This window comes from Rana temporaria, chromosome 2 (genome assembly GCF_905171775.1).
Source record: "Rana temporaria chromosome 2, aRanTem1.1, whole genome shotgun sequence".
Taxonomy (NCBI): Eukaryota; Metazoa; Chordata; class Amphibia; order Anura; family Ranidae; genus Rana; species Rana temporaria.
Genome location: NC_053490.1, coordinates 174,062,912 through 174,076,401, shown reverse-complemented (window position 1 = coordinate 174,076,401; position 13,490 = coordinate 174,062,912). Strand labels below are relative to the sequence as shown.

Below are 13,490 nucleotides of genomic sequence, written 5' to 3'. Positions count from 1 at the left end.
ATATATAAAATCATTCTGTATATGAACACTATTTATGACACATCGGATAATCTTTTTGATCTTCTGATGGGATATTAAATGATAAAATGATCATATTTATATAATCATTCTGTATATGAGCACTATTTATGACACATTGGACAATGTTTTTCATCTTCTGATGAACTAATAAATAAACATATATAAAATCATTCTGTATATGAGCACTATTTATGACACATTGAACAATGTTTTTAAACCTCTGATGGGCTAATAAATAAATAAATAAGTATATATATATAAAAATAAATGAACATATATAAAATCATTCTGTATATGAGCACTATTTATGACACATTGAACAATGTTTTTAAACCTCTGATGGGCTAATAAATAAATAAATAAATATAAATTAAAAAAAAAATATATATATATATATATATATATATATATATATATATATAAAAATAAACATATATAAAATCATTCTGTATATGAGCACTATTTATGACACATTGAACAATGTTTTTAAACCTCTGATGGGCTATAAATAAATAAATAAATATAAATTAAAATATATATATATATATATATATATATATATATATATATAAAAATAAACATATATAAAATCATTCTGTATATGAGCACTATTTATGACACATTGAACAATGTTTTTAAACCTCTGATGGGCTAATAAATAAATAAATAAATATAAATTAAAAAAAAAAAAAAATATATATATATATATATATATATATATATATATATATATATATATATATATATATATATAAAAATAAACATATATAAAATCATAAATCATGTATATGAGCACTATTTATGACACATCGGATAATCTTTTTGATCTTCTGATGGGCTAATAAATAAATAAGTATATATATATATATATATATATATATATATATATATATATATATATATATATAAAAATAAACATATATAAAATCATTCTGTATATGCGCACTATTCATGACACATTGAACAATGTTTTTAAACCTCTGATGGGCTAATAAATAAATAAATAAATATAAATTAAAAAAAAATATATATATATATATATATATATATATATATGTATATATATATATATATATATATATATATATATATATATATATATATAAAAATAAACATATATAAAATCATAAATCATGTATATGAGCACTATTTATGATATGACACATCGGATAATCTTTTTGATCTTCTGATGGGCTAATAAATAAATAAGTATTTATATATATATATATATATATATATATATATATATATATATATAAATAAATAAACATATATAATATCATTCTGTATATGAGCACTATTTATGACACATTGAACAATGTTTTTAAACCTCTGATGGGCTAATAAATAAATAAATAAATATAAAAAAATATATATATATATATATATATATATATATATATATATATATATATATATATATATTTATGACACATTGAACAATGTTTTTAAACCTCTGATGGGCTAATAAATAAATAAATAAATATAAATTAAAAAATATATATATATATATATATATATATATATATATATATATATATATATATATATATATATATATATATATATATATATATATATATATAAATAAACATATATAAAATCATTCTGTATATGAGCACTATTTATGACACATCGGACAATGTTTTTGATCTTCTGATGGGATATAAAATGATTGTGTGTACGATTGGAAATCGATCATGGGATTGTATAGACATAGTTGTGTGTATGGGCAGTATTAGATTGTTATGGGATGAGTAAAGTTTTGTGAATGAATGGTGAGTTGTGATGACATATGTCATGTTGGGTGGAGGGGGGGGGACAATGATGTGAGTACACAGTGATCTGTCCTGTGTCTGTATGTCTCTCCTCCCTCTCCCTCTCTCCCCTGTGTCTCTCCTCCCCACCCACTGATTGTGCAGTAGAGGCAGAGTAGAGGAAGAGTAGAGGCTCTCGCACTCGCAGTGATCAGAGGCCATTGCCCTGTGAGATCCCTCCTGTGGCTCAGAGCTGGGAGTGAAGTGAATGTAGCCCCGCAGAGCCAATGAGCACGGACCGGATGCGATATATCCTCTGGGACAACAACTGCTCTGTTCCTCCTCACTTCCACATGACGCCATTTACTGCCGTACAGCCCCGATCATCACACTGCACCCGCAGCCCTGTCACCCCGGCCTCGCTCCGCTCACACTACTACTCCTCATAACCTACTACTTACTACTGCGGCTAACTTTGCCTCGCATTGGATGTACGATTCCATCGCCGGATCTGGACCGGACTGGACCAGGACGGGATCTGCAAACTTTCCGGAGACACGAGTCCTTACGGTGAGTGCGGACTAGGAGGCCCTCCATCGGGGTCATGTATGTGTACACATGGGGAATCCTCCTGAAAGCCGGATGGGACGATCGCAATACACCATGGGACTTACTTCATCCTCCATATCGCACCCCTATTCAATTGTTAGCAAGTCCTCATCATGTGCAAAATACAAGGTTGCAAACACCATGGGACTTTGTTAGGAACCTACTTCATCAGATTGCACCCCTTCTTAACTTTGTTTAAAGCCCACATCATGTGCAAAACACAAAAGTGCAAACACTGTGGGACTTCTGAGGGACTTCTGGGACTTTAGAGGGACCTACTTCATTAGATTGTGCCTATTGCACCCCTAGAAGAGTTGCATTATTTTTATAGGAAGCCCAGATCATGTGAAAAACACAAGATTGCAAACACTGTGGGACTTTAGAGGGACTTCTGGGACTTTAGAGAGACTTCTGGGACTTAGCGGGACTTATGGGACTTCAGAGGGACCTACTTCATAAGATTGTGCCTATTGTACCCCTAGAAGAGTTGCATTATTTTTATAGGAAGCCCAGGTTTACAGACACCCTGGGACGTTGGAGGTATTTCTGGGACTTTAGATGGACCTGCTTAATACGATTGCACTCCCCTTAGAAGCTTCTTAACTTTGTTGAAAGCCCAAATTATGTGCAAAAAAAGAAGATTGCAACAACTGTGGGACCTTATAGATACTTCTAGGACCGTATAGATACTTCTAGGACCTTATAGGGACCTACTTCATTAGATTGTGCCTATTGCACCCCTATAAGAGTTGCCTTATTTTTATCGAAAGCCCAGATCATGTGCAAAATAGGTTTACAGGCACTATGGGACTTTAGAGGTACTTCTGGGGCATTAGATGGACCTGCTTCATAAGATTGCACTCCTCTAAGAAGCTTCTTAACTTTCTTTAAAGCCCAGATTATGCGCAAAATATAATATTGCAAATACTTCTAGGACCTTATAGATACTTGTAGGACCTTATAGATACTTGTAGGACCTTATAGATACTTGTAGGACCTTATAGATACTTGTAGGACCTTATAGATACTTGTAGGACCTTATAGATACTTGTAGGACCTTATAGATACTTGTAGGACCTTATAGATACTTGTAGGACCTTATAGATACTTGTAGGACCTTATAGATACTTGTAGGACCTTATAGATACTTCTGGGACCTCATAGGGACCTACTTCATTAGATTGTGCCTATTGCACCCCTATACAAGTTGTATTTGTTTTATAGAAAGCCCAGATCCTCTGCCAAATAGGTTTACGGATACTATGGGTCTTGTAGGCACTTCTGGGACCTACTTTATTGGATTGAGCCTATTGCACCCCTATGAGAGTTGCATTATTTTCTAGAAAGCCTAGATCATGTGCAGAACAGGACATGGCAAACACTGAGACTTTATAGTTACTTTATAAGGACCTACTTGCTCTAATTTTAGAATATTCTACCTCTTATAATAAGTTTCCTAATTTTGTTTATAGTTCAGATCGTGTACAAAATAGGAGATTGCAAACACTATACAACTTTTTAGGTATTTTTGTGACTTTATAGGGACCTACTTGATGTAATTTTGCATATTCTGCACCTCTAATGAGTTTCCTAACTTTGTTTATAGCCCGCTGTGGGGCTTTTTAGGTACTTTTGGGACCTGCTTGATCTAATTTAGCATATTCTACCCCTCTAATGAGTTTCCTAACTTTGTGTATAGCCCAGATCATGTAAAAAAGAGAATATAGAAAACTCTATGGAAGTGTATCGATACTTCTAGGGCTTTATAGGCACTTGATAAAATGTTGCATATTACACCCATGTAATAGTTGTATTCATTTTCAGTAAAGCCCAGACCATGTGCATAGTAGAAGATAGCAAGCTCTGTGGTATCTTTTATTTTTTATTATTTATTATTATTATTATTATTTTTTATTTTTATTATTTTTTTTTTATTTACTTACATGATACAATTTAGCATATTCTACCCATTTAATACATTTCCTAATTTTCTAACAAGCTCAGATCATGTACAAAGTAGATGATGGCACAGCTCTATAGGACATAACTTAATAACATAGAACATATTCCACACATAAAAAATGACTTAATGCTGTATAAAGCCCAGATCATGTACAAAGTAGATGATGGCAAGCTCTATAGGACATAACTTGATAAAATAGAACATATTCCACCCATAAACATATCTTAATGCTCTATAAAGCCCAGATCATGTACAAAGTAGATGATGGCATGCTCTATAGGACATAACTTAATAAAATAGAACATATTCCACCCATAAACATATCTTAATGCTCTATAAAGCCCAGATTATGTGCAAAATAGAAGCTCTATGGGACTTTTTTGTTGTTGTTGCACTTACATGATACAATTTAGCATATTCCACCCATGTAATAAGTTTCCTAATTTTCTATAAAGCCCAGATCATGTTCAAAATAGAAGCTCTATGGGACATTACTTAATAACTCATAGCATATTCTGCCCATATAAAAAGTTTGTTAATCCAGGTATCATGTACAAACTAGAAGACCAACCCTATGGGACGTTTTAGGTACTTGATAATATGTAGCATATTGCACCCATATAATAGTTTTATTAGTTGTGGCTAAAGCCTAGATCATGGTCATGTAGGTGACCCCAAGCAGTGGTGGAGACCCTTTCCCACTCTGGTGATCCAGGGACAAGCCGCCCCCCCCCCCCCCTCGTGCAGATCCCACATTCTGTTATTATGTATCCTCCGCCAGGAGCGGAAACGTGGCTTGTTTTGGAAAAGCGTATGACAAGTTGATGCGGTCTACTTGTAAGGAACATAACTTGTGTAGGGCTCATCAACAAAGTTCTTCCCTACTACCTGCACTTGTAGGGGTCACTTTGGATGGCTTGGGGGGGTGAAAAATTACTTTTTTTAGTTTGTTTTTCTGTTGTTTTTAGTGTGTTGATCAGCCTCTTGCTATCTTTACTCAAAGTTTCCACTCTGTGGTTTGCATTGAGTTCTATTTTGACTTTCGCAGAGGATATATCTTGTGGCGTTGAGCAGCTTCGGAAATGTTGTGGTCTAGTTTAAAGAGCTATTTCTGTCTTTTCACCCTGTCCCCGCAGTAAACTCCTTGCTCCCCCCCCCCCTCTCCCCTCTCTAATCCTCAGTCTGATCACACACTCTGCTCCTAATGGGCTTTTCAGAGGAGGGGATTGAAAGGAGGGGGGGTTGGCAGAGGAAACCTAGAGACAGCTCTACAATTCACATAGGCCATCCAGCATCAGGAAAACAAAATAGTGTTTGTTTGCTGATCTTTTTTTCCTTTCTCGCATCAGCTTTGCCTTTTTAGTGTTTGTTTATTTGATTGCAGATGCAAAATAAAAAATATTTAAGACTAGCAATGTTAAAAAGTGTAAAATCTTCTTTTGCAATCGTGCAAAAAGTTGTATCGGTGCAGAAAACACTTCTCATAACTGGGTAAGCCTTTTTTTTTAGGGGGGGGGGGGGTTTAGATGGATCTCCCCATTTTTTTTTTCCTGTTATGAGAATTTTTTTTTTATTACTGGAAAAATTGACAAGGATCAGCGCCGTTGTACTTTTATTATTACTCCTCGCTGAGCTGTTTATCTTGACATTTTCAGAACTCATAAGAGTATTGTTTGGTGTTGTCTTAGTTGTGCTTACCCTGGATGGCTGCTGTTTGGTGGTGATTTACGTTGGAGGCCTGTGTGTCTATGTGGGGGAAGACCTGCAGGAAAACATGACATATCCTCTATATAGATTACTTCCTGCCATTAATGAACAAATATCTTTTATGTGGAGATAACCTGCTGAAAGCATGATGAATGGCTTCCTGCTATCTAGAAAGATTTGTATAGATGGCCCCTATTTTTATTAGGCGAGTGTAAAAATTATATATATATATATATATATATATATATATATATATATATATATATATATATATATATATATATATATATATATATATATATATTCAATTACATTTCTATATATTATTTTTAGGCGAGTTTAAATAAAAAATATATATAATGAAAAACGTATATAGCGCGGCGCATTCGAACTGAATCGCCTCTTTTATATAATTTTTTTTTAATTTAAACTCACCTAAAAATAATATATAGAAATGTAATTGAGTTTCTGAAATGTTAATTTTGCTGATTTTTAAACAAATTATTTTTAAAGTAAAATTTTTGCAAACAATCATCAGCATATTTATAAACTAAATTCCAGTGTAAAAGAGCAGACATCGAACATCAACGTTATGTATTTTTATTTTTATGTTGAGGGATATCAACTTACTTTTCAGTTCCACGCTTTGACTAAAGATTCGCTTGACTAGGCTAGACCTGGAAAGAAGAGAAGTTCTATAGCATATTGAGGAATTGTTACTCTTGGTTCCTTTCACTTCCTTCTAATTGAACGTATTTTCAGGATGTGTTTCTGAGCAGTGTTTTTTTTTTTTTTTTGAGAACCATTTTGTAATGTAAATCAAACGTCACTTGTCAGATTTTTTTTAAACTGCTTCCTTTTTTATTTAATGTTCTACATTCCTTATGCAACTGTATACTAGGGAGGGTTTAACAGAAGGAAGGAAAAAGTTTCAAACGGCGCACTTTCAGCCTTTTTTTTTTTTCTTTTTAGCACGTACAGCGCATTGCGTATTTGTTGTTGGTGTATTTGTAGTTTTCCATATTAAATGCCTGAGCAATATTTACTTAGAAAGTAGAGTGACATCTTCAGTTTACAAATTCTATGTACTTCGATTACACAACTTGGGTGTGAAAATAGTACAGGCTTCAGGCACGCCAGATCGCTCCTGTTATAGTAATGGAAACATCCATAAGTTTGTTTGCTGCATACACGTCTAGTAAAAAGTGTCGTGTACATGGAAGTGGCTTAACAAAGCATTAGAAAAGGAGTGTTGTGTAACCAATGAAATTCACTGGGACAAAAAAAGTCAATTTGCGTTGAATACACATTCACATGTATACGTATGCAAACGAGTATGTGTTAACATATACAGTATAAAGCTGAATGCATGCACTGCAGGGAGAAATGAGAGATGTATAGGGTTTGATTTACTATAACTGGAGAGTGTAAATCCTGGTTCACATGGTGGCCAATCCGTTTGTAACTTTGGCTTGTTTAAGCTTTGACAAAAAAAAACTGGATGCTGATTGGTTTCTATGCAGAGCTTCACCAGATTTTGCACCCTCCAGTTTTAGTAAAGCAACCCCATAGTCTCCTATACATTGTATGCAGGAATATGCCAGACTAGGTAGCTACTATACCTATAAATGACTGCCTCTTTTAAACTTTTATATGTTTTCAGTTGCCCCTTAAAATGGCCAGATGGCTTATAGCGCTAACTATCCGGTCAATAATTCTATTTATTAACCCTTCTAATCAATATAATTCTATTTAATAACCTGGCTAATTAATATAATTCTATATAATACGTGATCTAATCAATGTGCTTTATTTCTTAAGTTAGTTGAAGTGTGGATAAAAATAATCCAACTACTAGCACATAAGCTATTTGCCTAAATCCAGATATACCTATAGTGCATTTGTGCACGACATAATGTATTGAACTAATAGGAAATGTACATTCACCTTTCGCTTCGCATAGGCCCTGGATAGTGTTTGCACAGCAATGATCACAATCCCTTCATTGTCAACTAACTTAACAGAGAATGTGCTGTGTGCAGAATGGCTGCTCAGTGAAACAGGCCCGGATCTATAGATCTCTGCAATTAAAAGGGCTCTTCATCCAGAAAAAAAAAAACAAAAACGTAAGGGTAATAGCATCCTGTTTGCCCGACATGCAGTAAATTCCATGAATAATGTGCATTATTCAACCCATCCTCATCTGTTTTAGTGAACAGGTCCTTTGGCCTTGTGTATCAAAGCCATGAAACCGTAAAGGACTTGTGTTGTAAAATGCAGGTAGTGTTTGATATGCGAATAGTCAAGTGTTCTGGCTATTGTCATTCACATCGCAGTGACCTGAGTGAAAGAGGGGAGAGAGTCGGATTATGGCAGCTGGTTTCCTGTTACTTGAATACAATTGAAGAGGAACCTGGTTTCCATACACCTGTTGAGACATGTTCACATACGAGAGGAAGGCATAAGCTTCCTTTGTCGTGGTTGATGCAATTTGTGTAGTGTTCACCTCGTTTTATTGTTGCTCTCCTGTTACTTGGCTGTGACCTGGCTGGTCATATGTGGTAATATTTGTTAGCAGTGTAATTGGTGTTTGTCCGATGGGCAGAAAGACTTTTAGTTCTTGCAAGTCTGAGATTTTTCTGCTTGCTTTGTAGATGTTTGCCTTGTCTTGTGTTTTTATTTTTTTTTATAACACAAAGTCCAATAATGTTAAAGGGATGGCAGCTTGGGGAGCAATCTGTCCCAAAAGCTATTTCTGTTTTGGTATATTGTTAGGCCTACAGTTGCCTTTAACATAATCCTGTCTTTGGTTGCCAGATCTTGGCTATAATTGCCAAGAGCCGCCATGTTAACCGCTGCAAAGCAGAGTCTAGACCAGGGATCTCCAAACTTTCCTAAAAAAAAAAAGACAGTTTACTGTCCTTCAGACTTTGGGGCGGGGGGGGGGGGGGGGAGTGGGCTGTGGCCAGTGTGAGTAGAAAATGTCATAGGAGTAAACGGTACCCTGTCATTGGTATCAGTGGGAAAAGGGGTGCCCTCGTCATTGTTATCAGTGGAAAAAGGGGTGCCCCCGTCATTGGTATCAGTGGGAGAAGGGGTGCCCTCGTCATTGGTATCAGTGGGAGAAGGGGTGCCCTCGTCATTGATATCAGTCGGAGAAGGGGTGCCCCCGTCATTGGTATCAGTGGAAAAAGGGGTGCCCCCGTTATTGGTATCAGTGGGAGAAGGGGTGCCCTCGTCATTGGTATCAGTGGGAGAAGGGGTGCCCCCGTCATTGGTATCAGTGGGAGAAGGGGTGCCCCGTCAGTGGGAGAAGGGGTGCCATGTTTGTGTCAGTGGGGGCAATAGTGCCCTGTATCGGTGTCAGGAATGGTGCCTCAAGGGCTGGATAGAGGCAAGCAAAGGGCTGCTTTTGGCTTCAGGGCCATAGTTGGGAGGCCACTGGTCTAGACGATGCAACAGTTGAAGATTGTCACTGAGATTTTCCCGAAAGTCTTTTCTTTGAAGAAACAGTCACAACATACTCATCCACTCCATGACTACTCCTAGTAGTGCTCTATTTATGACATGAATAAAAATTGAGTTGTCTTGGTGCAGGGTAATCCATGGTTATATAGTTATATCTCCATTATGTACATTAGATAACTTGTATTTAATATTGATTTCACTTTTTATCTGTTACCTAGAAACATTTCCATTGTATACAGTATAGCTTTCTGTAGCAGAACTTGCACTGAGACAGTTGTAGTATATTATTTCTCTTTGGGCTTTATGATGTGTAAGGAATTCTCACGTGATCCCCTCCCCCATCCCCTACAAACTCTTAAAGGATTCTTTTTATTGCTGCTTACAGGAAATATTTGAGAACAGGATGTATTAGTTTTAATGCTGATGACTTAAAGCAAATCCCAGTTGAATAGATCACCTAATAATTTATGGCCCTGCCCAGGTTTTAAAGGGGCTTTAAATACTCAAGGCTGAGTTCACTCTCTGACTTCTAAATGACAAGTTGACACCTAGATTCCAAAGCTCATTGTATACATAGCTTCACTTTTGTATGCAAGAAATAGGTTACTTTGTGTAGCAGAAGTATTAGAATATCTATTTATACATTCAAAAGCAACAGGTCATCTTACATTGATTTTTGCTAATGATAAATTTCATATTTTTAAAATTGTACATCTTTTCCTGGATTAAGTTCCTGCTAAGCCTGTAACTATAGAAGAATGAGCTGGATTAGGATTTGTCAAAAATCTCAAGGGCAGATCTGATGTATGTAATGGCGTACCTAAAACAGATTGTTTTGCAAACACTTGTAGCATTTTTCAACATTTGAGTTACTTTAAGGGCTTTTCCATGTTCATAAAATAGAAAACGTCTTCACTTGTGCTCCAGTGGACATAAGTGAAGGTAGCTCAGGCGCCTACAGATACTCTGTCCTATAGAGACTCTGGGGCTGGTGAATAGCAGTGCTGGACTTAACTATAACATAAATAATGAAATAATTGGGGGTTTTGGGCCCAGCAGAATGGCTTTGTGTGTGTATGTGTGTATGTGTATGTATATATATATATATATATATATATATAAAGCGCCACTTAAGGCTATCTCAAGACTTGGGTATATGTTGTTGCGTCCTTCAAATTTGACTGCCAAAAATGAAATCGGTTGTGTATATTTGACCCATTTACCTGTTCCACCTTCAAAAACTGATTCGTTTGTTAGCATTTTTTCTCATTTGTGACTAAAATCTTAATATATATATATATTTTTATGGATCATTTGCAAAATGGATGACTTATGTTTTGTTTCTCTCCACAGAATTTCAGATGTGTTCTCGGTCTACTGGAGTGAAAACTCTTCAGAGTACTGATGGAGACAAGAGTACAAAATGGCAGCGGTACCCAGCCTTTACTCCAGGCTCGGCGTGACAATGGGAGACCCCGTGGTGACATTGACTCTAGGGAAATACTAACACAGCAAGTTCATGTGTTATCATTGGAACAGATTAGAGCCATACGAAATACTAATGAGTATACAGAAGGACCTACAGTGGCTCCCCGGCCTTGGATTAAGCCTACTCCTCATCAAACTACCCAGCACAAAAATGAAAGAGTACACACGGTAACGGACCAGAGGCAATTTTGCAGGAGTTCTCTTGCTCCAATGCATTCCTCATCTCCGGCATCTTTTTCACGATCCACCAGTACTGCGAGTATGGGATCTCGGAGTAGTACAAGGACAAGCACAAGTAGCAGTTCATCAGAGCAGAGACTCTTAGGTCCATCCCACACATCATCTGGGCTGGGTGCTGACCGAATCATTCGGGTGCAACCCAAGGTTGAGCTGAAACCAGAGGAGTTAAAACCCTCCAGCAAAGAAGACTTGGGCTTACATGCATACAGATGTGAGAGCTGTGGGAAATGTAAGTGCCAAGAATGCACTTATCCAAGGACTCTTCCCTCTTGTTGGGTTTGTGACAAGCAGTGCCTTTGCTCAGCACAGGAGGTTGTGGACTATGGAACTTGTGTTTGCTGTGTTAAGTGCCTGTTCTATCATTGCTCAAATGATGATGAGGACAATTGTGCTGACAACCCCTGCTCCTGCAGTCAGGCACATTGCTGCACTCGATGGTCTGTCATTGGTGTTATGTCCATGTTCTTGCCTTGTTTGTGGTGTTACCTTCCAGCCAAGGGTTGCCTTAAATTGTGCCAGGGCTGTCACGACCGAGCAAAAAGACCTGGATGCCGATGCAAAAGGTCAAATACAGTATGTTGTAAAGTGCCACAGTTACAGCCCAGGAACTTGGGGAAGCCAACATAGCAGATGGAGTTAAAGCGTAAAAGTAATGGACTTTTAACACACATATGCAATCATTAAAATGGTCATCTTGGCACAATTGGTAGATAGCTGTGTTTCCTGTTTGCAGTGAAATGCTTTTTCTTTATGTGCTATCTTAACTGATAGGCTTGTTAGAGATCCTTTAATCAAGCTCTGCCTAGGGCACAGTGTTCTGTGACACACTTTGTATAAGCTAAAGCAACACAGACACTCCTACATAACTGTGCATTGTTTGTGAATAATACTTGCAACATTTTTGTAATTTAGCAAATTACTTTTTTTTTTTTCTGCCAGAGATAATGTGCTATATTTTTGTATATATTATTTACAACTGTGAAATATAGTGCCACACGATTTGGCACAATCACAAAAATGTACTAATATACATTCAGTGGAATGTGAATCTATCCGTATGGTTAGATTGTGCTTCACCTTATTGAACCTTAATATTTCTACTCTTTGGACTTTCTGTATATTGTACAGTTACATTAAGAGTCAGCCTTTATTTTCTAATTTTTTCAACATATTGTTTAGTGTAAAGTATATTTATTTGAAGTTTTATTATTTTATAAAAGAGAAATATTTATTTTAAGAGGCATTTTACAAATGTTCCCCCTTTTTTATGATGTCAGTTTCTGCGATTAGGGGTGACCGATGCATATGTTCACAACAAAATAGAAAATATATTAACGTTTGAAATTAAACTTTGTAAGTGTTTTATTTTTTTCTAATGAATATACCATATGCTGCTATGAATTGAGTGGATGCATTGTATATGAATGTGTATGCTTGCTGTTCCCCAACATTTGTGTGTTTTGGAAGCAACACGTTGATTTATGCCCCTCCCGGCAGCAAATACTGTCCTTTTCTTTGCTACTGAATTTGGTTGCAAGGAGTAATTATCTGGTATTTCTGCGTATGGAGGAATATATGGCCTTCCTCATGTGACAATGCTTATATTTGGTGATTGGCAGAGTGCTGTAATGTGGCAATTGGGGTCTTTAGCCCCATGTAGACTCTTAAAGCGGTGTTTCACCCTAAAAAACAACTTTCTAGCATGTCATTCAGCATAGTAGCGCGAGCTACAGTATGCCATTATATATTTTTTTGGCGCCGTACTCACTGTTTAATCACGTAGTAAAGTTTCAGACTCCCCACGGGGAATGGGCGGTCCTATGCAGAGGGCTCGTGATTGACGGCCGACTATGGCGCGTCACGCTTCACGAAAATAGCCGGAGTAGGTCTCGGCTCTTCACGGCGCTATAAGGCACCTGCGCACAGACATCGGAGCTGACTGCGCAGGCGCTGTGAAGAGCAAACTCCTATTTCGGCTATTTTCGTGAAGCGTGACGCGCCATAGCCGGCCGTCAATCACGAGCCCTCTGCATAGGAACGCCCATTCCCCACGGGGAGTCTGAAATTTTACTACGCGATTAAACAGTGAGTACGGCACCAAACAAATATATAAAAGCATACTGTAGCTCGCGCTACTATGCTGAATGACATGCTAGAAAAAAAACATTTTTTTAGGGAGAACCCCCGCTTTAAGTGGTTTGACATGAAAGCCTCATCCTTGCCAAATGCTTTTTTTA

At 36.7% G+C, this 13,490-nt stretch overlaps 1 protein-coding gene across 1 annotated transcript; it reads left to right on the top strand.

Moving 5' to 3' along the window:
- The first annotated feature begins 1,932 nt into the window (after nt 1-1,932).
- Nucleotides 1,933-12,602, top strand: SPRY2 (sprouty RTK signaling antagonist 2). Its single transcript, XM_040336088.1, has 2 exons — nt 1,933-2,348; nt 10,879-12,602. Exon 2 carries the CDS (start codon nt 10,930-10,932, stop codon nt 11,878-11,880), a length of 951 nt encoding a protein of 316 aa, XP_040192022.1. The 5' UTR covers nt 1,933-2,348; nt 10,879-10,929; the 3' UTR covers nt 11,881-12,602.
- The last annotated feature ends 888 nt before the right edge of the window (nt 12,603-13,490 follow it).